Here is a 26,310-nt window from a genome sequence, read left to right as displayed (position 1 = left end):
TCACCCCCTTCTACCATAATATCGCTAGTTCTAGCGTTCTCCATTTTAATACCCTCATACTCTCTGTTTATAGTACCCTCCATTATAATGCTTTCCTTTGTGGTGCCCCCTTTATAGTTCCATCCACTATTCTGCTATATTTTCCTGTTTTTTAGTGCCTTCTGGTATAGTACAGTCCAATTAGTGTCCTCTTTTTAAAGTGTCCCCCTTTGGTACTTCCTCTTGCTATCACCCAATAGTGCACCACTTTTAGTTTCCCTGTTGCAATGGACCTCTCATAGCCCCCCATCCTTTCCTTTCCCTTTTATAGCTCCCTTTTTTAAGGGCTTTCATAATACCACCTTTCCTGCAGGCGTGTAATAGACCACAATGTTAAATTATCGTCTTGCGGGTTCAAACTTGTGATTTGGCAACCCCATAATAGCCAAATGGCTATCGGTAGCTGATCTGCTACTATTAATACCAACTGCCTGGCTATCACTAGCTGTTTGGCTAGAACGTCCAATATCACTTTTAGGCAAAATTAGCCAGCCGGCTAATAATTGGCTAGTAGTTCAGCTGTGAGTAGCTGATTGGTTACTATAGCACTAGAGGGGAAGGTGGTTTTAGGCATTAGGAGGGAGGTTAGTGTTTGACATTAGGAGAGGGGTTAGTGTTAGGTATTAGAAGAAGTGGTTGTTAGTAGTGTTAAGCATTATGAGGGAGGGTTAGTATTAAAATAGGGGACCAGGTAAGTCTATAGTAAAATATCAGTAACATTATATTGCCTATCTGCATGAAGCAGCATACACCTCACCCAATGCCTTTGCAATACATACTCAAGCTGGATGGTTTTGTGCTTAGCAATAGGAGCGGCTCTCAACCTGTAGAATATCTACTTTCTTGCTAGCACCATACTTTCTGGATGGTCTCTGGGCCACATGACTAATTTCCCCAAAAGTATATTATCTGCATCCAATATTAAAATTGTGTGACTAATATATATATATATATATATATATATATATATATATATATATATATATATATAATTATATCATTCCCCATTCACCTTTACTAAAAATGAACACTGTAGGAGAGTGAACTAAGGTTTTAAATGCTTCAGTTTTATGATGTAACAGTGCATTCATACGAATAGATTTGCTACAGAGTAACTTAAAGCTATATTTTCGGTACCTATAAAAAAGTTACTAACCTCAGTTATTTAGTAATGTACTTCTTAATGATTGTCTCTTTGCAGTAGTTAACCCATATATACATATATATGTGCTTACTTAAATGTTTTTTTTCTTTCAGTTGTATGAACTAAAAGACAAGTACTATGCTATCGAAATTGACCCACACCTCACAACTAAAGAGAAATATCCATACATGGTTGAATGGTAAATCTTGTTTTATCCAATACCAAATAGTTTCAAAGCAGGTTTTACTAAAAACTATCAATGTCATTGGGTTGAAAACATTGTAAAAAATCTTACTGAGAAACCTTAGACTGTAGCTGAGATGAGGGGAACAAGAGGATTTTTACTCACCTGGGGCTTCTTCCAGCCACCTGTAGGCTGTCATGCCACTCACCGGAAAACTCACCCCCTAAAGTCCAGGACTGACTGAGTTGTAGGCTACCGCGCGTGGTAAGTTCCGTTTGCATGCCTCCTTGATTGGGAGTTCATACAGACTTGTAACTGCACATCTGTTGTAGCCCCTGGGTCATGGACTTTGGCTGAATCAGCACAATGGATTGGACCAGGGGGACGAGGGAGCTGACAGACTACAGGGGCCTGGAAAAAGCCTCTGATACGTAAAAATTCCCTCGTCTCAGGTTCACTTTAAAAAAAACTGTTTTTATCTTCTAAAGTTATCAGCTGAAAATCGAATTCCCTAGGCTGGCTGTTTATACAGATCCAACAATTTCCAACAGTATACAGCTTATATTTAAGAGTTTTTAATTCAGATTCATGACTGAAAGCTTCAGTGACAATAGACAATAGAAATGTTAGATTATAACTGGATATTTCATTTGTATCTATGCACATTTATTAACAGGCCAGATATGCTGTTTTTTTTCTAATCTTTCAAAGTACATTACAGCAATGGTAAAAAAAAAATAGGATTTAAAAATAAATTTTAGTAGTTCCGGTAATTTGATACAATTTGTGAAATATTTTTGAATTTCAAAGCTTCATAGTTCTCTTTAGCAGAGCACATGTAGTCACATCTAGATACCTGCATGTCATATATTAATAATAATGTATTATTTTTGCTTTAGCCTAATTGTGAACTGGTAAAGGAATCTAAAGTGCTGCAGACCTGTTGCTGAAAAATTGCTTATGTGGAAAACGTATGCATTTTGCATTAATGGGAATTGTTTTTTCACATGACATGGCCTTATTAGCCCAAGGATTTACTTTAATTGTGCAAAAATAACACTTTTTTATATGTATTTTTCTTTCTTGGGTGTTTTTACAGGTATACAAAGTCACATGCTTTATTAATTGAACAGCGGATTCAGAAGGAAAAACTAGCGGAAATTGTAAGGGATTCCGATATTATGCTGAAGTAAGACCCTTTTTATGTAATGTAAAAGTAGAAAACATGGCTGCATATACATTTTAACTTTTGTATTACTTGAAATCAGTATGAAAAGTTTTGTATGTCTGTAGTATTCAGGTACCCGGGTCATTTTAAAGCAGGAGTGACCACTGCATTGATCACGTTCTACCAGTAGATCACAAAGGACTACTAGGTACATTGTAGTCCAGGAAGTGCAGCAAAAATGATCTGTGGCCCTACCAGCATACACGCAGCAATAGCCATTGAAGGCGGTGATTGAGTGCGTGGCCCCGCCCCCTCCAGCAATTCCCGTCAGCTTGTTAGTCAGAGGAGCCGCTCTGAAGTTTTGTCGACATTTTAGTAGCAGCAATGCAGTCTGGACTGCACTGGACTAAATAGTCCGAGGGAAGAGGTGAAGAGAGGATGGAAGCGACGCAGCAGGTGAGTATCTGTCTTCGTTTTACAGGTGCCTACCACTGACTGCATAACAATGGGGGCTAATTCTTTTTATGGGGGAGACTGTCTGTATTATTATGTTTATCTTTGGTATTGAGGATGTGTTTAGAGTTTGGGGGAGGAAAGGCTGTAGATTCTGAAGTAGCTTGCGAGCCAAAAAAGTGTGGACACCTCTGCTTTAAAGGTACCCTTACACTATGCAACTGTTTCAATAGATTAGACAAATTTGATAAAGAAATCAATATACTATATCAATGTACATGGAATGCTGGATTTGAACCAGTCAGCTGCAGTAAATGGTAATTTTGATTGGTCCGATTCCAAGCTGTATATATTTGCATAAAATTAAGATAACATTTGCATCAATTTAAATAATTAGCATCTCATGCTAAATCAGTAAAATTTTGCATTGGTTGCAGTCTTGTAAAAAAAAAATTGCTGTAATTTAATTTGTCACTCTAGAGTGTTCTTTTGTGGGAACAGAACATAAAGAACTGTATGTTAAACGGTCAGTAAAAACAAACAACCAAAAAAAAAATCACATAACGTATTTTTTGGAATATAAGACGCACCTAGGTTTAGAGTGCAAAAATCAGGATTTGGTAAATGCTCTCCAATTTACATTCCTGGATGTAAATACTGTATGTGTGATGGAACTGCATAGCAAAAAGACCTATTGAATAGACTCCAGGAATGTAAATGAATATACTTTTCATCACAGCAGATCCATTTTTGATGGCAGAAGGGGCGGTGGGGGCAGGGCCGGATTTCTGGCAAGGCCACAGAGGCCATGGCCTAGGGCGCCAGAAATTAAGCTCTGCTTGGGGCGGCTGAGGAGTAGAAAAGTGTGTGCAGGCAGGGAGTGTTGACAACGATGACTGCCCGCCGCTGTTTATTTATGTCCGCCCATGGCACTCCTGGCCGCCAGTTTCAGCCTGCTCTCTCTCCCCCTGATTCCTGTCTGCTCCACTGAGTCACCTCTCCCCCTCCCTCCTCTCACACACACTTCCTGCAAAGTCCGTTCAGTCTGCGGCCGCCCTGCATTAAAAGTTTGCATAAGGTATTAGCTAGCAGCGGGCAGCCACGGGCAGGCATGTGCTAATCCTAGTCCGTCCTATTATGTATGCACTATTGCACTAACAGCAGCTCTCCTCCGGCATTGCAAGTGGTAGAGAAGATGCTGAGAGGCGTCCGGGCAACCAATAGCGCAGCTCGGGGGGACTGGCTTGGGCAGCACTATGATTTTTATTGGCTGGTGGTGGCTAGTGACTTACGGCAGCAAGAGGGAAAGTTTGTTGTGTTTACAAGCATGATGAAAGATCCCAGCGAGGTGGGCTGAGGAGTGGGGAGACTACCGTGCACGGAGAGGCCAGACTCAGGGGCAGCTTATCAGCTATCATTGCTGGTAAGCAATTAACATTGATTAGGACATGGGCGCCCATTGTTCAGTGGCAGGGAGCTGTGTGAGGTTTCACACGTTAAGGTGCATACACGCGCACTACCGCCGGCAACGACGGGTCCACCGGACCCTCCCACTGGGCGGACGTTCGACCGACAGTAGCACGTGTGTACGCGCTGTCAGTGAACTGATAAGTCTGTTTCTGAACAATCCGTTGCCGGCGGTAGTGCGTGTGTACGCACCTTTACAATCAGACAAGTAAACAAACAGTTGCAATACACTGTCCATAGCTAACTTGAAAGCTGCAGCTGAATGCTTTTATCTCAGCCTGGCTGATTTATTGCATATTCCTGGTCACTGTCACCTTTCCTCCTCCACTTTTCTTCACACTCTCCCTCTCTTTTCCTATCCTATCTTGTGCTCTCCATCTCCCTTTCCTTCCTCCTAATCTCTATCATGTGCTTCTCTTTTGCTCCTCTTCCTTCCTCTGTGTCTCCTTTCTTCTCATTTTTTTTTGTTTGGGGTAGAAGGAAACATTGAAGCAAAGGCTGGGAAACTGTCCTGATATCTCCTTCCACTCTGTCTTTCGTCCCCCACCCCCCTCCTCTCTAAGGCCTGGTGCACACCAAAAACCGCTAGCAGATCCGCAAAATGCTAGCGGATTTTGAAACGCTTTTTCTTATTTTTCTGCAGAGTTTCAGCTAGCGTTTTGCGGTTTTGTGTAGCGGTTTTGGTATAGTAGATTTCATGTATTGTTACAGTAAAGCTGTTACTGAACAGCTACTGTAACAAAAAACGCCTGGCAAACCGCTCTGAAGTGCCGTTTTTCAGAGCGGTTTGCGTTTTTCCTATACTTAACATTGAGGCAGAAACGCATCCGCAATCCAAAATCTGCAGCAGCCCGGGAGTATGCGTTTCTGCAAAACGCCTCCCGCTCTGGTGTGCTCCAGCCCATTGAAATACATTACCCTAGCGGATCCGCACCCGCAAGCGGATCGCAAACCGCAGCGGAAACGCTCCGGTGTGCACTAGGCCTAGCACTGTGTCTCTCTCTCTCTCTCTCTCTCTCTCTCTCTCTCCTCATTCTTTCCCTCTCTCGCTCTCCCTTTGCTACCCTTTTTCATTATAATTGTCTCCTCTCTTGTTCTTTTCCTAATCCTACTTTATCGTGTTCTCTTTTCCCGGTCTTCCCCTATATTGCCCTTCACCACCTTTTCTCCACTCTTTCGTTCTCCCCTTATCTCTCACCCCTGCTGTCTTACCCGCTTGCTCTCTCTTAAGTATTTAGAGGGAACCTATGTGGCTTGTGAGGGGCACATTGGGATACTTACATCGGGAGGAGGAAGCCTAAAGAGGCTTTCCTTGTCCTCCATTGCCAGACCGACGCAGCGCTGAGACCCTCGAAGTGCAGCCACAGTGCATCTGCGCGGTAGCAAAACCACTCGGGCACCGGAAGAAAAAGCTGAGCCTAACCGTGTTTGTGCTACTGCACAGGTGCAGATGGCTCGCCCTGACATGTAATATAGAATAATGCCATTGATTGTCCTCAGAGGAGATCACAATCTAATCCTACCATAGTCATAGTCAAATGTCCTACCATGTTAACATTATGTATTTATATAGCACTGATATCTCCTGCAGCACTTTACAGATCACATAGTCATGTCACTGACTATCCTCAGAGGAGCTCACAATCTAATCCCTACCATAGTCATAGCCTAATTTCCTACCATATTATTTTATGTATTTATATAGCACTGACATCTTCTGCAGCACTTTACAGAGTACATAGTTCTCATGTCACTGACTGGCCTCAGGAGTAGTGTTGGGCGAACAGTGTTCGCCACTGTTCGGGTTCTGCAGAACATCACCCTGTTCGGGTGATGTTCGGGTTCGGCCGAACACCTGATGGTGTTCGGCCAAACTGTTCGGCCATATGGCCGAACTAAGAGCGCATGGCCGAACGTTACCCGAACGTTCGGCTAGCGCTGTGATTGGCCGAACGGGTCACGTGTAGTGTTGGGCGAACATCTAGATGTTCGGGTTCGGGCCGAACATGGCCGAACTCCGAACATAATGGAAGTCAATGGGGACCCGAACTTTCGTGCTTTGTAAAGCCTCCTTATATGCTACATACCCCAAATTTACAGGGTATGTGCACCTTGGGAGTGGGTACAAGAGGAAAAATTTTTTTAGCAAAAAGAGCTTATAGTTTTTGAGAAAATCAATTTTAAAGTTTCAAAGGGAAAACTGTCTTTTAAATGCGGGAAATGTCTGTTTTCTTTGCACAGGTAACATGCTTTTTGTCGGCATGCAGTCATAAATGTAATACATATAAGAGGTTCCAGGAAAAGGGACCGGTAACGCTAACCCAGCAGCAGCACACGTGATGGAACAGGAGGAGGGTGGCGCAGGAGGAGAAGGCCACGCTTTGAGACACAACAACCCAGGCCTTGCATGAGGACAAGAAGCGTGCGGATAGCAATTTGCATTTTGTCGCCATGCAGTCATAAATGTAATACAGATGAGAGGTTCAATAAACAGGGACCGGAAACGCTAACCCATCACAGATGTTCATTGTTCATGTTACTTGGTTGGGGTCCGGGAGTGTTGCGTAGTCATTTCCAATCCAGGATTGATTCATTTTAATTTGAGTCAGACGGTCTGCATTTTCTGTGGAGAGGTGGATACGCCGCCGATCTGTGACGATGCCTCCGGCAGCACTGAAACAGCGTTCCGACATAACGCTGGCTGCCGGGCAAGCCAGCACCTCTATTGCGTACATTGCCAGTTTGTGCCAGGTGTCTAGCTTCGATACCCAATAGTTGAAGGGTGCAGATGGATTGTTCAACACAGCTACGCCATCTGACATGTAGTCCTTGACCATCTTCTCCAGGCGATCGGTGTTGGAGGTGGATCTGCACGCTTGCTGTTCTGTGTGCTGCTGCATGGGTGTCAGAAAATTTTCCCACTCCAAGGACACTGCCGATACCATTCCCTTTTGGGCACTAGCTGCGGCTTGTGTTGTTTGCTGCCCTCCTGGTCGTCCTGGGTTTGCGGAAGTCAGTCTGTCGGTGTACAACTGGCTAGAGGAGGGGGAGGATGTCAATCTCCTCTCTAAAGTCTCCACAAGGGCCTGCTGGTATTCTTCCATTTTGACCTGTCTGGCTCTTTCTTCAAGCAGTTTTGGAACATTGTGTTTGTACCGTGGATCCAGAAGGGTATAAACCCAGTAATTGGTGTTGTCCAGAATGCGCACAATGCGTGGGTCGCGTTCAATGCAGTCCTAGGCCGAAGAGGTCATAGCCTAGGGTCACAAAACCTGTTTATTTGGGCAATTTCAATGGTGGCGAGTCTGACGTACATAAATCGCAGCAATGGCCGTTAGCAACGTCTGAATCTCACGAAATGTCTCATGCAGGTAGAAGACATATTGTTAGACTTGGGCTCCAAAGATGGGTTCCCTACATCTCTGCAAACCAGAGTTACAGGGCTCCAAATTTGGTAAAATCCCCCATAGGCTTTCATTGGGCCTCCTATTTACAGTTCCAAAATCTCACATCTTTTCAAAGGGCAATTACTCAGCAGTGGCAAATTTTCTAGCATTGTAGGGACCCTTAGGGGGAACATGACTGGTGAGTTTCGGGCCCCTAGGCCAAAGAGGTCATAGCCTAGGGTCACAAAAACCTGTTTATTTGGGCTATTTCAATGGTAGTGATGGTGACGTACATAAATCGCAACAATGGCCGTTAGCAAAGTCTGAATCTCACGAAATGTCTCATGCAGGTAGAAGACATATTGTTAGACTTGGATTCCAAAGATGGGGTCCCTACATCTCTGCAAACCAGAGTTACAGGGGTCCAAAATTGGTAAAATCCCCCATAGGATTTCATTGCCTCCCTATTTCACTTTCCAAAATCTCACATCTTTTCAAAGGGCAATGGCTCAGCAGTACCAAATTTTCTAGCATTGTAGGGACCCTTAGGGGGAACATGACTGGTGAGTTTCGGGCCCCTAGGCCGAAGAGGTCATAGCCTAGGGTCACAAAAACCTGTTTATTTGGGCTATTTCAATGGTAGTGATGGTGGCGTACATAAATCGCAGCAATGGCCGTTAGCAAAGTCTGAATCTCACGAAATCTCTCATGCAGGTAGAAGACATATTGTTAGACTTGGATTCCAAAGATGGGGTTCCTACATCTCTGCAAACCAGAGTTACAGGGGTCCAAAATTGGTAAAATCCCCCATAGGATTTCATTGCCTCCCTATTTCACTTTCCAAAATCTCACATCTTTTCAAAGGGCAATGGCTCAGCAGTACCAAATTTTCTAGCATTGTAGGGACCCTTAGGGGGAACATGACTGGTGAGTTTCGGGCCCCTAGGCCGAAGAGGTCATAGCCTAGGGTCACAAAAACCTGTTTATTTGGGCTATTTCAATGGCAGTGATGGTGACGTACATAAATCGCAGCAATGGCCGTTAGCAAAGTCTGAATCTCACGAAATGTCTCATGCAGGTAGAAGACATATTGTTAGACTTGGATTCCAAAGATGGGGTCCCTACATCTCTGCAAACCAGAGTTACAGGGGTCCAAAATTGGTAAAATCCCCCATAGGATTTTATTGCCTCCCTATTTCACTTTCCAAAATCTCACATCTTTTCAAAGGGCAATGGCTCAGCAGTACCAAATTTTCTAGCATTGTAGGGACCCTTAGGGGGAACATGACTGGTGAGTTTCGGGCCCCTAGGCCAAAGAGGTCATAGCCTAGGGTCACAAAAACCTGTTTATTTGGGCTATTTCAATGGTAGTGATGGTGACGTACATAAATCGCAGCAATGGCCGTTAGCAAAGTCTGAATCTCACGAAATGTCTCATGCAGGTAGAAGACATATTGTTAGACTTGGATTCCAAAGATGGGGTCCCTACATCTCTGCAAACCAGAGTTACAGGGGTCCAAAATTGGTAAAATCCCCCATAGGATTTCATTGCCTCCCTATTTCACTTTCCAAAATCTCACATCTTTTCAAAGGGCAATGGCTCAGCAGTACCAAATTTTCTAGCATTGTAGGGACCCTTAGGGGGATCATGACTGGTGAGTTTTGCCACTGCTGAGCCATTGCCCTTTGAAATGGTGTGAGATTTTGGAACGGTAAATAGGAGGCCCAATGAAAGCCTATGGGGGATTTTACCAATTTTGGACCCCTGTAACTCTGGTTTGCAGAGATGTAGGGACCCCATCTTTGGAATCCAAGTCTAACAATATGTCTTCTACCTGCATGAGACATTTCGTGAGATTCAGACGTTGCTAACGGCCATGGCTGAGATTTATGTACGCCACCATCACTACCATTGAAATAGCCCAAATAAACAGGTTTTTGTGACCCTAGGCTATGACCTCTTCGGCCTAGGGGCCCGAAACTCACCAGTCATGTTCCCCCTAAGGGTCCCTACAATGCTAGAAAATTTGGTACTGCTGAGCCATTGCCCTTTGAAAAGATGTGAGATTTTGGAAAGTGAAATGGGGAGGCAATGAAATCCTATGGGGGATTTTACCAATTTTGGACCCCTGTAACTCTGGTTTGCAGAGATGTAGGGACCCCATCTTTGGAATCCAAGTCTAACAATATGTCTTCTACCTGCATGAGACATTTCGTGAGATTCAGACTTTGCTAACGGCCATTGCTGCGATTTATGTACGTCACCATCACTACCATTGAAATAGCCCAAATAAACAGGTTTTTGTGACCCTAGGCTATGACCTCTTTGGCCTAGGGGCCCGAAACTCACCAGTCATGTTCCCCCTAAGGGTCCCTACAATGCTAGAAAATTTGCCACTGCTGAGTAATTGCCCTTTGAAAAGATGTGAGATTTTGGAACTGTAAATAGGAGGCCCAATGAAAGCCTATGGGGGATTTTACCAAATTTGGAGCCCTGTAACTCTGGTTTGCAGAGATGTAGGGAACCCATCTTTGGAGCCCAAGTCTAACAATATGTCTTCTACCTGCATGAGACATTTCGTGAGATTCAGACGTTGCTAACGGCCATTGCTGCGATTTATGTACGTCAGACTCGCCACCATTGAAATTGCCCAAATAAAAAGGTTTTGTGACCCTAGGCTATGACCTCTTCGGCCTAGGACTGCATTGAACGCGACCCACGCATTGTGCGCATTCTGGACAACGCCAATTACTGGGTTTATACCCTTCTGGATCCACGGTACAAACACAATGTTCCAAAACTGCTTGAAGAAAGAGCCAGACAGGTCAAAATGGAAGAATACCAGCAGGCCCTTGTGGAGACTTTAGAGAGGAGATTGACATCCTCCCCCTCCTCTAGCCAGTTGTACGCCGACAGACTGACTTCCGCAAACCCAGGACGACCAGGAGGGCAGCAAACAACACAAGCTGCAGCTAGTGCCCAAAAGGGAATGGTATCGGCAGTGTCCTTGGAGTGGGAAAATTTTCTGACACCCATGCAGCAGCACACAGAACAGCAAGCGTGCAGATCCACCTCCAACACCGATCGCCTGGAGAAGATGGTCAAGAACTACATGTCAGATGGCGTAGCTGTGTTGAACAATCCATCTGCACCCTTCAACTATTGGGTATCGAAGCTAGACACCTGGCACAAACTGGCAATGTACGCAATAGAGGTGCTGGCTTGCCCGGCAGCCAGCGTTATGTCGGAACGCTGTTTCAGTGCTGCCGGAGGCATCGTCACAGATCGGCGGCGTATCCGCCTCTCCACAGAAAATGCAGACCGTCTGACTCAAATTAAAATGAATCAATCCTGGATTGGAAACGACTACGCAACACTCCCGGACCCCAACCAAGTAACATGAACAATGAACATCTGTGATGGGTTAGCGTTTCCGGTCCCTGTTTATTGAACCTCTCATCTGTATTACATTTATGACTGCATGGCGACAAAATGCAAATTGCTATCCGCACGCTTCTTGTCCTCATGCAAGGCCTGGGTTGTTGTGTCTCAAAGCGTGGCCTTCTCCTCCTGCGCCACCCTCCTCCTGTTCCATCACGTGTGCTGCTGCTGGGTTAGCGTTACCGGTCCCTTTTCCTGGAACCTCTTATATGTATTACATTTATGACTGCATGCCGACAAAAAGCATGTTACCTGTGCAAAGAAAACAGACATTTCCCGCATTTAAAAGACAGTTTTCCCTTTGAAACTTTAAAATCGATTTTCTCAAAAACTATAAGCTCTTTTTGCTGAATTTTTTTTTCCTCTTGTACCCACTCCCAAGGTGCACATACCCTGTAAATTTGGGGCATGTAGCATGTAAGGAGGCTTTACAAAGCACAAAAGTTCGGGTCCCCATTGACTTCCATTATGTTCGGAGTTCGGGTCGAACACCCGAACATCGCGGCCATGTTCGGCCTGTTCGGCCCGAACCCGAACATCTAGATGTTCGCCCAACACTACTCAGGAGGTCACAATCTACCCCTACCATAGTCATAGTCTAATGTCCTACCATATTATTACTATGTATTTATATAGCACTGACATCTCCTGCAGCACATGACAGAGCATAGTCATGTAACTGTCCTCAGAGGAGCTCACAATCTAATCCCTACCCATAGTCATAGTTTGTCATACCATATTATTATTATTATTATATATTTACATAGCACTGACATCTTCTGCAGCACATTACAGAGTACACAGTCATGTCACTGACTGTCTTTAGAGGAACTTACAATCTAATCCTACCATAGCCATAGTCTATGTCCTACCATATTATTATTATTATTATAATATATTTACATAGCACTGACATCTTCTGCAGCACATTACAGAGTACATAGTCATGTCACTGACTGTCCTCAGAGAAACTCACAGTCCAATCCTTACCACAGTCTAATGGTTGGTTCACAGGATGCAACTCCCTGTCAGATCAATGGGTTGAATCAATTATTTCTGAAACGATCTGCTCCCTATTGATAACGGGATTGATTTTGTGCAGTAATGATCTAAAAAATGTATTCCAATATCAGTCTGGCGCAGATCAGATGTGTTGGAAATTATCGGTTTCGACCCATCGATATGATGGGAAGTTGCATTGTGTGTACCAGCCATAATGTCCTTGCCATCAGGCAGCAGCCATGCAGTTTGAAGCCCACCCTGCTGTCACTCCAAAAGGTTAATTCTTTCCCCCTATGGTCAATCTAGCTACATGCAGAGTGGGAGGACCAGTCTGAAGGCCAGGAGAGCTCCAAAGATGCCTGGGGGGCAAGTATGGGGGGTATAATATTTTGTGTGCATATGTATGGGGGGGGTGGGGCAGTTATTGATAGTTGGCCTAGGGCAATAAAAGATACAAATCCGGCCCTGGGTTGGGGGTAAGAGCTCCTGGAATCTATCATCTCCGTATTCTTAAGAACATTAAGTTCCAAATAGTTGCTGCTGCACTATGAAGAAAGCTGTCCCACTACAGGCCTATATACAGACTCATCGCCATTTCATATGATTTTAACTACTGTTGTTTCATCTGCGAACTTCAGAACCTTTACAGATGGATCTGTGAAGATGCAGTCATTGGTGTACAATGAATAAAGCAGTGGGGAGAGCACACAGCCCTGGGGTGCTCCAGAAGTGACACAATAAATAAGGAGGCGGCACTCACTTGGCTCAATAAACTTGCGTTTTGTCAAATTTTCAGCAGTAACACAACATGCTTCAGGGTGACCCCCTTCATCAGGTGTATAGGGGGGGGGGGGGTCGTTTTACTGCTGAAAATTTGATAAATGCAAGTTTCTTGAACCAATTGAGTGCCTCCTTTGTATTTATTGTTGTGTTACGCCTGTGCGGATTGGTGACCCACAGCATTGAGCAACGGCTGCCTAGGCTGAACCAGGCCTAAGGAAGGTGGGGTCCACAGCACTCCCTTATGCTTTGAGTGCTCCAGAAGTGCTGGCTGTCAGAAGTCTGAAACGTGTTCCAGGAACAAATGAAAGGTCACATGCTGAAATACCCAAGATAACCTGTTTAGGCAATATAGTCTAGTTTTTTTTATCTGTCATTTGATGAGGATGACAGACTTATTATAATTTTAGAATGCCATGTCTGCAGAATTGATCTGTGCCTGATTGACCGTTTTACTTTTATCTTGCAGGGAAGGTTATGAAATGTTCTTTGATAAGCTGCATGAACACAGCACACCAGTGTTTATATTTTCAGCAGGACTTGGAGATGTGCTAGAAGAAGCAATACGTCAGGCTGGTGTCTACTATCCAAATGTTAAAGTGGTTTCTAACTTTATGGACTTTGATGCAAATGTAGGTTACAATTTTCAGCTGTATAATATGCATTTGTGTTATTCATTCACCTTTTGAGGCGTTCTACATGTGTACACAAAGTTTCTGGCTCATTAAGGATTAATGCTGGACAAAAATATATAAACACTAGTGACCTAAGCCCGTTTAAAAATGGGCTGTAGGTCTGTCACTGCCGCCACAGCGCGCACCCGCCTGCCGAGCGCACCTGCACACATGCGCGCCCCCCCTGGCCCTGTCGTCGTCTTCCTTCCCCGCTTCATCCTCCAAGCTCTGCGCTGTGCGTCCCTGTTGCCCTAGCAAATACAGGGACAGTGCAGAGGGATTATTATATAGGATGAAGCAATTTTTTTAATAGTATACCTAACTAATATACATGCATCAGGGGGTACCTGAGATTATGTTACCCACAACAGGGGGTGTTTGGCCATTACAGTCATTCATAAAGGGTACATGATGTAATAATGTTGAGGAACACGGCTCCACAGCATTTCTTTAAGTGCATGTTCACTCTTGTCATCTAAAGTGAATTCATGTACACTCATATGTATTTTGCCACATTAACATGCAGTTTAGATCAGTCCAACTTGTTTCTAAGCAAAATGTACATGCGCACACAGGGCACATGAAGTTTACTGGCGTTTATACAAACTATGTGAGGCCTGGAACCCACTAGGAACACTTTTCTGAGTGCTTTGTGATTTGAAAAGCTCTTGCTAATGTAATGCTGTGGGTATGATCCCACATGAGCAATGTAATTTTATAAAAATCCCCCATAGCATTGCATTAGCCAGAGCTTTTTCAAATCACTAGCGCTTAGAAATGGCTGCTAGTGGGTTTAAGCCCTAACAGTGGTTGCATAAATAGCATAACTCATGTTATGTGCCCGTTTCTTGTATCACATGCATTACAATATTTACACAATCAACACAATAAAAATATGTATCCAGTTTTACAGTGGATGTAAAGTTGTATTCAGACCTATAAAGTAAGTAAGCCATGCATGCACAACTCTGCCAGGTAGTATGTATAGAAAAAGGGAAAGGGGAGAGGAATAGGCATAATCCGGGATAGCACAATGTTAATTACCTGATAAACTGTACAGCTCTCTTCCTGAGCTGGACTGCAGAGAATAGGGGATACCAGTATAGACATTAGACTGTCATCCAGAACTATTACAAACAATTGTTTAGGGCAAATGAAGGCCAATGTCTGTTCAAGGTTTAAACGGTTACTCTACTTTAAAAACTTTAACTAGTATTATAGATGTTATAAAATTTTCTACCATGCCTGTTCAGGCGTTTATTCAATTTTTATTCAATTTTGTACAACATTTCTCGAGATTCCTCAATTGAAGGAAAAGTTCATTCAAATTTTCTATGCAATCAATCATGTTTATCAGATAAGCATAAAAAAAAAACAAATGATTTGGTTGTCATCCACCTCCCCGTAACACATGTCAAAACTATGCCAGTTGTTTTACAGTTCAATGCAATTATTATCTCCCAACTTCAGTTTGCAGCTATACAAATATTTAGCAAAAACACCTGGAAGGTTCCTCTGTTTGTCTCATTGGCTCTTAAAGAGACCCAGAGATAAAACCATAAGGAGAATCAATACTTCCCCAGGGCTTCCTCCCACCCCATAAACAAGTCCTATACCGTCCTCCCGCAGTCTGCTGTTCAGCCGCGGTGAGCCCCATTCACAAGCTCAGGCTATGTCAGTCAGGGTCTACAGTGCATGTACAGACCTCCCGCGCATGCGCATTAGACCCGGACTGACGTCACTGAGCCTGTTACCGGGGCTCACCGCGGCTGAACGGCAGACCGCGGGAGGATGGCGTGGGACGTGTTTATGGGGCAGGAGGAAGACCCGGGTAAGTATCGATTCTTCTTTTTTATGAATCTCTGAGTCTCTTTAAAGAGGCACTTAAAGGGACACTTAAGTCAAACAAAAAAAATGAGTTTTACTCACCTAGGGCTTCCAATAGCCCCCTGCAGCTGTCCGGTGCCCTCGCCGTCTCCCTCCGATCCTCCTGGCCCCGCCGGCAGCCACTTCCTGTTTCGGTGACAGGAGCTGACAGGCTGGGGACGCGAGTGATTCTTTGCGTTCCTAGACACATTAGCACCCTCTATGCTGCTATGTGGTATATGATATATGCTATAGCAGCATAGATGGCGCTATTGTGGCCAGGAACGCGAAGAATCACTCGCGTCCCCAGCCTGTCAGCGCCTGTCACCGAAACAGGAAGTGGCTGCCGGCGGGGCCAGTAGGATCGGAGGGAGACGGCGAGGACACCGGACAGCTGCAGGGGGCTATTGGAAGCCCCAGGTGAGTAAAACTCATTTTTTTTGTCTGACTTAAGTGTCCCTTTAAGTGAAAAAAAACCTAGTTCTACTCACCTGGGGCTTTCCTCAGCCCCCTGCAGCTGATCGGTGCCCTCGGCGTGTCTCTCCGATCCTCCTGGTCCCACCGGCGACCACTTCTGGTTTCGCTGTCAGGACCCGACAGGCTGGGAACGCGAGTGATTCTTCGCATCCCCAGCAATAATAGCTCCCTCTATGTTACTATAGCAGCTCTCTATGCGAAGAATCACTCGCGTTCCCAGCCTGTCGAGTCCTGACGGCGAAACCAGAAGTGGTCGCCGGCGGGACCAGGAGGATCGGAGAGACACGCCGAGGGCACCGATCAGCTGCAGGGGGCTGAGGAAAGCCCCAGGTGAGTAGAACTCGTTTTTTTGTTCACTTAAGGTTCACTTTAAGTCTAAAAATAAGAGGGAGTAAAGAATCTATTATCCATACACCTTTGGGGCTTGATTCACAAAGCGGTGCTAACTGTTAGCATGCTTGTAATAAGGCCCTTATCACGTCTAAACAAACTTTGCGCACGCTAATTAGCAAAGCCCGGTGTGCGCAAAACGTTGCACCAGGTGCGACGAGTACGGCGCACCCCATGCGCCTATAAGGGTGCGTTGGATGCTGTCAAATACGGTTGCGGGGCCGCAGGCGCGTCCTGGAACCGCCCGTGAAGAAAAGAACGATCGCACTCGATTCCCTGCATCGATTGCGCTTCAGATCAATAGAACCAAGATTTGATGTGTAGTATCCCTCTGCCTAGGAACAGCTGGGGGATCTGTCTTAGCTGAGTGGAAGCCTGGGGGGGGGGGGGGGGGAGGTGTTAATTAGCTTGAACATCTTCCCTATGGAAGGCACAATTTCCCTTTCTGTTCTGGGAACCAGGTGACACCTAGCTGATCTCATGTAGATGTTAATTAACCAAAGGGTGATCAGGATGCCTAGGTGCAGCCAGGCAGGCTACGAATCTCCGGGAGGTGTTGACACCTTGCTCACTGGTAAAGATCAAAGGGAAGTCAGCTGTTAGCAGCTAGAACACATCCTGAATAAACCTGAGTCTCATAGCCTAATCCATAACTTCCCAGATCTGTCATATTTCTGGGGTTCCTGAGATGGCAGCTTCGCCAAACGTGGGGGAAGTGTAGCATGAGTCCCGATGCTGGTTCTGAGGAAGTTTCAGAACATTCTGAGGTAAGGACTGCCAGTTAGGCAGTTTAAATGTGCCCTGATGATACCACAGGGGTCCCACCCCTCATGTCTGGTATCAGGGCGCTGGGTAAATCGAGACCGACCTGAAAATATTAGTAAATCTGCCCTGACCTGTACGGTTCTGTGAGATAGAGCCCATATATGGTTAAGGCATGATTTCTGGTCTCCAGGACAAGGGGAGGACTCATCTCATGTTCTAAGGGGGTGTGTGGCCCCGCCCTCACTCCCTCCTACTGAATCAGGGGCATAAGAATGGCAGAGGAGCCAAACTCAGTGTCCTCCACCCTGAAAACATCTTGAACTCATCGGTGCCAGCTTGAGGATATGCTGGCATCCACCTGGTCTGAACTCTGAACATTGATTGAAACCCAGAACTCTGATTTTTCCCACAAAAAAGGACATCTTTCCAGGAACTAAGTATTTTTCTCCCTTCTTTTATTTTTTATACTGACTATTACTGTTTTAATAATTGTTGATTTTAATAATTGTCTGTATATATTAATTATTTATATTGCGTGAATAAACGACTTTCTCCAAGTCATTCACTGTCCGCTACCCTGCTTATCAGCACACACAGAACTGATCCCAGGTCTCTGAAGATACGCTACTGTTTGTTTGTTGTTGGCTAGACAGAATACCGTGTGTTTAACCGTTTTATTCGCAGGACTAGTCAGTCAGTTAGTGGGCTCCACGGTCCCATGGTAACCGCGGTGGTGGCAGTTTACTCTGAACCAGTGGGTGAAGTTGTAATCACCCGTGTCTCACAGGCTCCCTTCTGAGTTGTCTGCGGCTAATTCTTAATGGTTCCTGCGCATTGACTGCGACCAGAGTTCGCACGATCTGTGCGCTGGCACCGTTTAGAAGGCTAAGTGCGGTCAGCCACTAGGGCTCCTGTGACAGATGCGCGCCCTAAATGTTGCATGGGTGCGCCGTTTTCGCGCGCATCAGGCTTTGTTTTGGGCGCGATCTGATTTTACTTGGTGCGTGCTAACTACTTAGCACCCTAGTTAGCACACACAAAGCCTTTAGGCGTGCTGACTAGGTTAGCACCAACTAGTGAATCAGGCCCTTGGAGTGTTTATGCACAACATAGATTTATCCTACTGGGAGTAGGTAGAGGCATCCTGCACCTGCACATGAGCAGGGATGCTGGCTCTCAGCATGTATAGTGCAATGACTCCCAGCTGAGAGCTATACAAAGCAACATTCAGTGCGACACCCACAGTGTTCCAGAGCCATTGGCTGAGAAAACATCTGAGTAACAACCAGGGCCGGATTTGTATCTTTTAGTGCCCTAGGCCAACTATCAATAACTGCCCCCCCGCCCCCGTATATATGCACGCAAAATATTATACCCCCATACTTGCCCCCCAGGCATCTTTGGAGCTCTCCTGGCCTTCAGACTGGTCCTCCCACTCTGCATGTAGCTAGATTGACCATAGGGGGAAAGAATTAACCTTTTGGAGTGGAAGCAGGGTGGGCTTCAAACTGCATGGCTGCTGCCTGATGGCAAGGATATTATGGCTGGTACACACAATGCAACTTCCCATCATATCGATGGGTTGAAACCGATAATTTCCAACACATCTGATCTGCGCCAGACTGATATTGGAATACATTTTTTAGATCATTACTGCACAAAATCAATCCCGTTATCAATAGGGAGCAGATCGTTTCAGAAATAATTGATTCAACCCATTGATCTGACAGGGAGTTGCATCCTGTGAACCAACCATTAGACTGTGGTAAGGATTGGACTGTGAGTTCCTCTGAGGACAGTCAGTGACATGACTATATACTCTGTAATGTGCTGCAGAAGATGTCAGTGCTATGTAAATATATAATAATAATAATAATATGGTAGGACATAGACTATGACTATGGTAGGATTAGATTGTGAGTTCCTCTAAAGACAGTCAGTGACATGACTGTGTACTCTGTAATGTGCTGCAGAAGATGTCAGTGCTATGTAAATATATAATAATAATATGGTATGACAAACTATGACTATGGGTAGGGATTAGATTGTGAGCTCCTCTGAGGACAGTCAGTGACATGACTGTGTACTCTGCAAAAATCTGCAGAAGATAGTGCTATATAAATACATAATAATAATAATATAGTAGGACATTACACTATGACTGTGGTAGGGACTAGATTGTGAGCTCCTCTGAGGACAGTTACATGACTATGCTCTGTCATGTGCTGCAGGAGATGTCAGTGCTATATAAATACATAATAATAATATGGTAGGACATTAGACTATGACTATGGTAGGGGTAGATTGTGACCTCCTGAGGCCAGTCAGTGACATGAGGACTATGTACTCTGTAAAGTGCTGCAGAAGATGTCAGTGCTATATAAATACATAAAATAATATGGTAGGAAATTAGGCTATGACTATGGTAGGGATTAGATTGTGAGCTCCTCTGAGGATAGTCAGTGACATGACTATGTGATCTGTAAAGTGCTGCAGGAGATATCAGTGCTATATAAATACATAATAATAACATGGTAGGACATTTGACTATGACTATGGTATAATTAGATTGTGATCTCCTCTGAGGACAATCAATGGCATTATTCTATATTACATGTCAGGGCGAGCCATCTGCACCTGTGCAGTAGCACAAACACGGTTAGGCTCAGCTTTTTCTTCCGGTGCCCGAGTGGTTTTGCTACCGCGCAGATGCACTGTGGCTGCACTTCGAGGGTCTCAGCGCTGCGTCGGTCTGGCAATGGAGGACAAGGAAAGCCTCTTTAGGCTTCCTCCTCCCGATGTAAGTATCCCAATGTGCCCCTCACAAGCCACATAGGTTCCCTCTAAATACTTAAGAGAGAGCAAGCGGGTAAGACAGCAGGGGTGAGAGATAAGGGGAGAACGAAAGAGTGGAGAAAAGGTGGTGAAGGGCAATATAGGGGAAGACCGGGAAAAGAGAACACGATAAAGTAGGATTAGGAAAAGAACAAGAGAGGAGACAATTATAATGAAAAAGGGTAGCAAAGGGAGAGCGAGAGAGGGAAAGAATGAGGAGAGCGAGAGAGAGAGAGACAGTGTTAGAGAGGAGGGGGGTGGGGGACGAAAGACAGAGTGGAAGGAGATATCAGGACAGTTTCCCAGCCTTTGCTTCAATGTTTCCTTCTACCCCAAACAAAAAAAAATGAGAAGAAAGGAGACACAGAGGAAGGAAGAGGAGCAAAAGAGAAGCACATGATAGAGATTAGGAGGAAGGAAAGGGAGATGGAGAGCACAAGATAGGATAGGAAAAGAGAGGGAGAGTGTGAAGAAAAGTGGAGGAGGAAAGGTGACAGTGACCAGGAATATGCAATAAATCAGCCAGGCTGAGATAAAAGCATTCAGCTGCAGCTTCCAAGTTAGCTATGGACAGTGTATTGCAACTGTTTGTTTACTTGTCTGATTGTAAAGGTGCGTACACACGCACTACCGCCGGCAACGGATTGTTCAGAAACAGACTTATCAGTTCACTGACAGCGCGTACACACGTGCTACTGTCGGTCGAACGTCCGCCCAGTGGGAGGGTCCGGTGGACCCGTCGTTGCCGGCGGTAGTGCGCGTGTACGCACCTTAACGTGTGAAACCTCACACAGCTCCCTGCCACTGAACAATGGGCGCCCATGTCCTAATCAATGTTAATTGCTTACCAGCAATGATAGCTGATAAGCTGCCCCTGAGTCTGGCCTCTCCGTGCACGGTAGTCTCCCCCCTCCTCAGCCCACCTCGCTGGGATCTTTCATCATGCTTGTAAACACAACAAACTTTCCCTCTTGCTGCCGTAAGTCACTAGCCACCACCAGCTAATAAAAATCATAGTGCTGCCCAAGCCAGTCCCCCCGAGCTGCGCTATTGGTTGCCCGGACGCCTCTCAGCATCTTCTCTACCACTTGCAATGCCGGAGGAGAGCTGCTGTTAGTGCAATAGTGCATACATAATAGGACGGACTAGGATTAGCACATGCCTGCCCGTGGCTGCCCGCTGCTAGCTAATACCTTATGCAAACTTTTAATGCAGGGCAGCCGCAGACTAAACGGACTTTGCAGGAAGTGTGTGTGAGAGGAGGGAGGGGGAGAGGTGACTCAGTGGAGCAGACAGGAATCAGGGGGAGAGAGAGCAGGCTGAAACTGGTGGCCAGGAGTGCCGTGGGCGGACATAAATAAACAGCGGCGGGCAGTCATCGTTGTCAACACTCCCTGCCTGCACACACTTTTCTACCCCTCAGCCGCCCCAAGCAGAGCTTAATTTCTGGCGCCCTAGGCCATGGCCTCTGTGGCCTTGCCAGAAATCCGGCCCTGGTAACAACAGGTACATTTGTGTATATAGTGATTTAATAAGAACTGTATTCTCTTTTTAGGGAGAGTAGTGATACATTTGAAGAGTACATGTAAATAATGGTCATTTATCCAAATGGAAAACATGTATGCGGTCAGAGCTGCCTGCCTCTCAGGCTTAGGGGATGGACAGGGCTAGTGCAGAGCAAACTTGTTGATTTTATTATATGTGATCAAACCTCCAAGGGCGAGGTGCTCCTAAATTGTACATGAAGCAGAATTGCTAGTAGCATTGAACTGAAGAGTAATGTGTAAGAAAATATCCCTTTTCTTAGATAACAGATAAAAACTATTTATATAGTCCGATCAACTGCGCTAATTGGGGCTGGATTTTCCTATACACGCTCTAAATAGCTCCACCTCACCCCATGCATGTAAACTCACCAGACCAACAGACCATACAAAATGGTCGTATGTGTGTTAAGCTGAATACTCGCCTAAGAGATGGATCGGGGAACCTGATAGCGACGCCTCCGGATGAATGAGGTTCCCTGATCCATCTTCTTATCGGTGGGAACACGGGACGTCATGCGACTGCATACGACGGGCGTGAACGGTAAGTCAAACGGTACTTTGCATGAGAATCATCGGGGATTTTAAAAGATTTGATCCTTCTTGTCTGTCTTCATTGCCGTGCATTGCCAAAGGTCATTTGTGTAATCGAGTGCCTGCACTCAGGTTGTGAGATCACGGAAACAGTAACTCAAAAAAGTGTCAGTCCGAACAATTGCCGTAAAATTAGCATAGTGGGTACGGGCTATAAGCTAACCACAAGATAATGGTCTGTTGATCTGGTGAGTTCACATGCTTGGGGTATGGTGTGAGATGGAGCTATTTAGAGCTTGTGAAGAAGAATATCCAGTTGCAATTAGCACGGAAGATCAGAGACTATATACAGTATTTATACTTTCAATCTAATGTACTAGAGCAGCATATTACTTGGCTGCTGTATTTTATCGGACTCGTCATTTAAGAACACTGAAGTTTGTTACTTAGAGAAGACTATTTACAACACCACTGTTTTATGTTTCCATTTACAGGGCGTTATAAAGGGATTCAAAGGAGAGTTAATACATGTTTACAACAAACATGATGGTGCCTTGAGACGCACAGAGTACTTCAATCATTTGAAGGATAACAGCAACATTATTCTTCTGGGGGATTCTCTAGGAGATTTGACAATGGCTGATGGAGTACCAAATGTGGAAAATATCCTCAAAATTGGATACCTTAATGATAAGGTAAGAAAATCTCCATAAACACACTTCCCCTTTTTGCTGTGGTGGTGGGAAAGGGCAAATTTAGTTTAGAGCTGCAAGATGTCAGCCAGCTAGGGAATCATAGCATTTCTCCTAATTGATCCAATAATCTACAGATGGCATATAATCACTGAATTGAAAAATGATTCTGGATGAATGCAAATTGGACTCCTAATTAATTAAGAAGTGTTGCTGATTTGGATTGAACCAGTTTTTGTCTGCATTCAAATTGCAACACAGTTTGCATCAAAAATAGAAACATTAATGTCCCTCTGATCATCTCTTGTACACATGGGCAAGAGAGGAATGGAAAAACAATTAGAAAGTATTATTATTGATTTATAAGTACCAACTGGAGTGCGGTTAGTCTGTTAGAAGGTAGTCCACAAAGTAGTATGTTACAGTAGTCCAGACGAGAATTTATAACAGCATGTATTAACATTTTCGTTGTGTCTTGAGTGAGAAAAGGACGGATGCGAGATATGTTTTTGAGTTGGAGATGGCAGGAGCTGGTTAAGGAGTGAACATGAGGAATAAAAGAGAGAGTTGAGTCGAATATTACCCCCAAGCACCGAGCTTTGGGAACTGAAGTTATGGGAGTGTTAGTAACATTTATTGTTACTTCAGGCAGAGAGGTGGACAGAGACGGTGGAAAAATTATTAGTTCTGTTTTACTCATATTAAGTTTTAGGAAGCGAGAGGACATGAAGGAGGATATAGCAGACAAGCAGTCAGGTACACGTTTGAGGAGGGAGTTAAGGTCTGAGACAGAGAGGTACAGTTGTGTATCGTCTGCATACAGGTGGTATTGAAACCCGAATGAGTTGATTAAGTCACCAAGACCGTACATGTAGATGGAAAAGAGGAGGGGGCCAAGTACAGAGCCTTGGGGAACCCTGACAGACAAAGCATGAGGAGAAGAGATCTGATCTGAGTAGGAGACTGTGGAGGACCTTCCAGAGAGGTAGAAAGATAACCATGTGAGAGCAAGGCCCTTTAGTCCTACATTTGAAAGTATTTGTAAGAGTAAGGTGTGGTCGACAGAATCAAATGTTGACGACAGGTCAAGAAGGATGAATATGGAAAATTGACCTTTTGGATTTGGCTGTAAGGTCATTGGCCACTTTGGTAAGGGCTGTTTACGTGGAGTGGTTAGAGCGAAAGCCAGACTGGAACTGATCAAGTAGGGAATTAGCAGATAAATAATGGCTTAATTCTGCATGTATATGGCATTCAAGTATTTTGGATGCAAATGGGAGAAGTGACACTGGGCGGTAGTTGGCAAGTGTGGTAGGATCTAGAGATGTTTTTTTAAGTAGTGGTGTCACAACAGCTTTTTTGAGTGGGGACGGAAAGAGGCCAGTGGAGAGGGACAGGTTAAATAGCGTTGTTAGTGCAGGCATGAGAGATGCGGATAGCTGCGGAATGAAATGGGAGGGAATAGGATCCAAAGAACAGGTGGTTAGTTTTGCTTTGGAAATTATAGAGGAGAGAGAATGTTCAGAGAGTGGAGAGAAGGCAGTTAGAGAGCAGTCAATGAGAGGTGTGGAGGTGGGATTTGAGGGCTGCATGGAGAATTCACTTCAGATTTTGTCAATTTTATCAGTGAAGTATGTTGCACATTCTTCAGCTGATAAGCAAGATGAAGGAGGGGGATGGAGAACGGAGTTGAAGGTGCTGAACAAGCGTTTTGGATTGTGTAAATGGGTGGATATTAGGGAAGAAAAATAGGACTGTTTTGCCACAGAGAGTGCGTTTCTGAAATTGTTCAGGGCAATTTTATAAGAGATGAAGTCCTCACTTGTGTTACTTTTCCTCCAATGCCGTTCAGCTGAATAATGGTTAATAATACTGCAAGCTATGCAGGAACTTTCAGTGCCTAGCTGCCTAGCATCATCAGCCATAGAGAATAAAATCTGGGGCCACAAAGAAACAAACACACAAGAAATACACAAATATCATATTGCCACCTTTACAAGTGATTTGTAAAGTAAGCAGTTGAAATCTGGCAGAACCAACAGATTTTGCACTAGTCCATCGCCTCGTGAGGGATTATCTGAGTTTTCTTTGATATCAAAAGCATTTCCTGAACAGCAGTTGCAAAGTTTACCTGCCAAAATGGTGTGCACGTGAGTAGGGAGGCCTATAAAAACTTGTATGTGACCAAGCATCCCGAGAGGAAGCAAAATGGCCCTCATTTAGTCCCATCTGCGCCCTAGCACCCACCTGTTGCATCTGTCAGATTTTAACTGCTTTCTTTTTTGCTATAGTGGTCCTTCAAATAGTAGCCACTGAAGACTAATATTTACGGCCCTGGGATTTCAAGTGAAGTTTTCCCAGGCCATGATTATACTCCACCTGGTGCAGTAAGTGTTTAAAGAGTACAGATCTAGTCATTCATATTACTTCAAGAAAGATACTGGGCAGCACAGTGGCGTGGTGGATAGCGCTCTCGCCTTGCAGAACTGGGTCCCTGGATTGAATCTCAGTCAGGACACTATCTGCATGAAGTTTGTATGTTCTTCCAGTGTCTGTGTGGGTTCCCTCTGGGCACTCTGGTCTCCCAGATCCCCAAAACATACAGATAAGTTAATTGGCTTCCCCCTACCTTGGCCCTAGACTATTGTGAGCTCCTTTGAGGGACAGGTAGTACCATGACTATACGCTGTACAGCACTGCGTAAGATGTCCGCTCTATATAAAGACTAAATAATTATACTGGACATCAAAGGTTACAAAAACTTGTTTGCTTGTTTTTAAATTGAAACTCTGAGGTGATTTGATTAACTACTTTAAGACCTTAATGATTGAAATCTACTCCCTGTTTTGATGGCTACCTGGCTGCCAGGGCGTAGAGTTCAATCAACAGACACCGTGCGGTCACTGCTTTCGTCGCTCCCGACGATCTCGCCGCTGTCTTCTCCGCCTCAGTTCACTTGCTCTGCCAGCTCTATAACGGCAGAGCCCTGTGAGCGGGTCAGGAGCCAATGAAATATCTATTAACGTAAGCAGCTCCCATTGGCTTACATTGATAGGCGGGTCAGGAGCCAATGAAAGTGGCTCCTGACCGGCTCACAAGAACTCTGCCGTCATAGAGACCGCAGTGTGGGTGGCCCAGGTTCCCGACGTGCGGCGAGTCGTTGGTGTTCCGCCATTTCTGGTACCAGCGGTCTCTGCCCCCTTAAGGACCAAAGTGGTTAATATATATCAGAGGTCAACATAAAGATTTGTGAAATGTACATTTAATTTCAGTACATAGGACAAAGGGAATTTCGGCTATTTATGGAGGAGAGGAGATTTTACCATAATAGATGGAAAGGGCTCTTTATAGGTTTTTACAATAATGAACTTCACAGGTATGAACACTAAAGGATAGTATATTAAGCTTTTTATAAACCATTCATCAGGCTGCCATGTGGGGACATAGAGGAATATTTTCTAGTTAGAG

The 26,310-nt window shown here is 44.8% G+C and overlaps 1 protein-coding gene across 4 annotated transcripts in view; it reads left to right on the top strand.

Moving 5' to 3' along the window:
* The window catches only part of NT5C3A (5'-nucleotidase, cytosolic IIIA), a 124,936-nt gene that overhangs the window by 97,858 nt on the left and 768 nt on the right, over positions 1 to 26,310 (top strand). For all 4 annotated transcript variants that reach the window (XM_068236582.1, XM_068236583.1, XM_068236584.1 and 1 more), the window contains 4 exons: positions 1,297 to 1,382; positions 2,467 to 2,556; positions 13,535 to 13,697; positions 22,645 to 22,845. In XM_068236582.1, the coding sequence (XP_068092683.1) occupies positions 1,297 to 1,382; positions 2,467 to 2,556; positions 13,535 to 13,697; positions 22,645 to 22,845 (540 nt within the window). The remainder of the gene's footprint in view (positions 1 to 1,296; positions 1,383 to 2,466; positions 2,557 to 13,534; positions 13,698 to 22,644; positions 22,846 to 26,310) is intronic.

This window comes from Hyperolius riggenbachi, chromosome 5 (assembly GCF_040937935.1).
Source record: "Hyperolius riggenbachi isolate aHypRig1 chromosome 5, aHypRig1.pri, whole genome shotgun sequence".
In the NCBI taxonomy this organism is placed as follows: Eukaryota; Metazoa; Chordata; class Amphibia; order Anura; family Hyperoliidae; genus Hyperolius; species Hyperolius riggenbachi.
The sequence above is the reverse complement of the archived record's forward strand: the minus strand, read 5'-3'. Positions and strand labels throughout refer to the sequence as shown.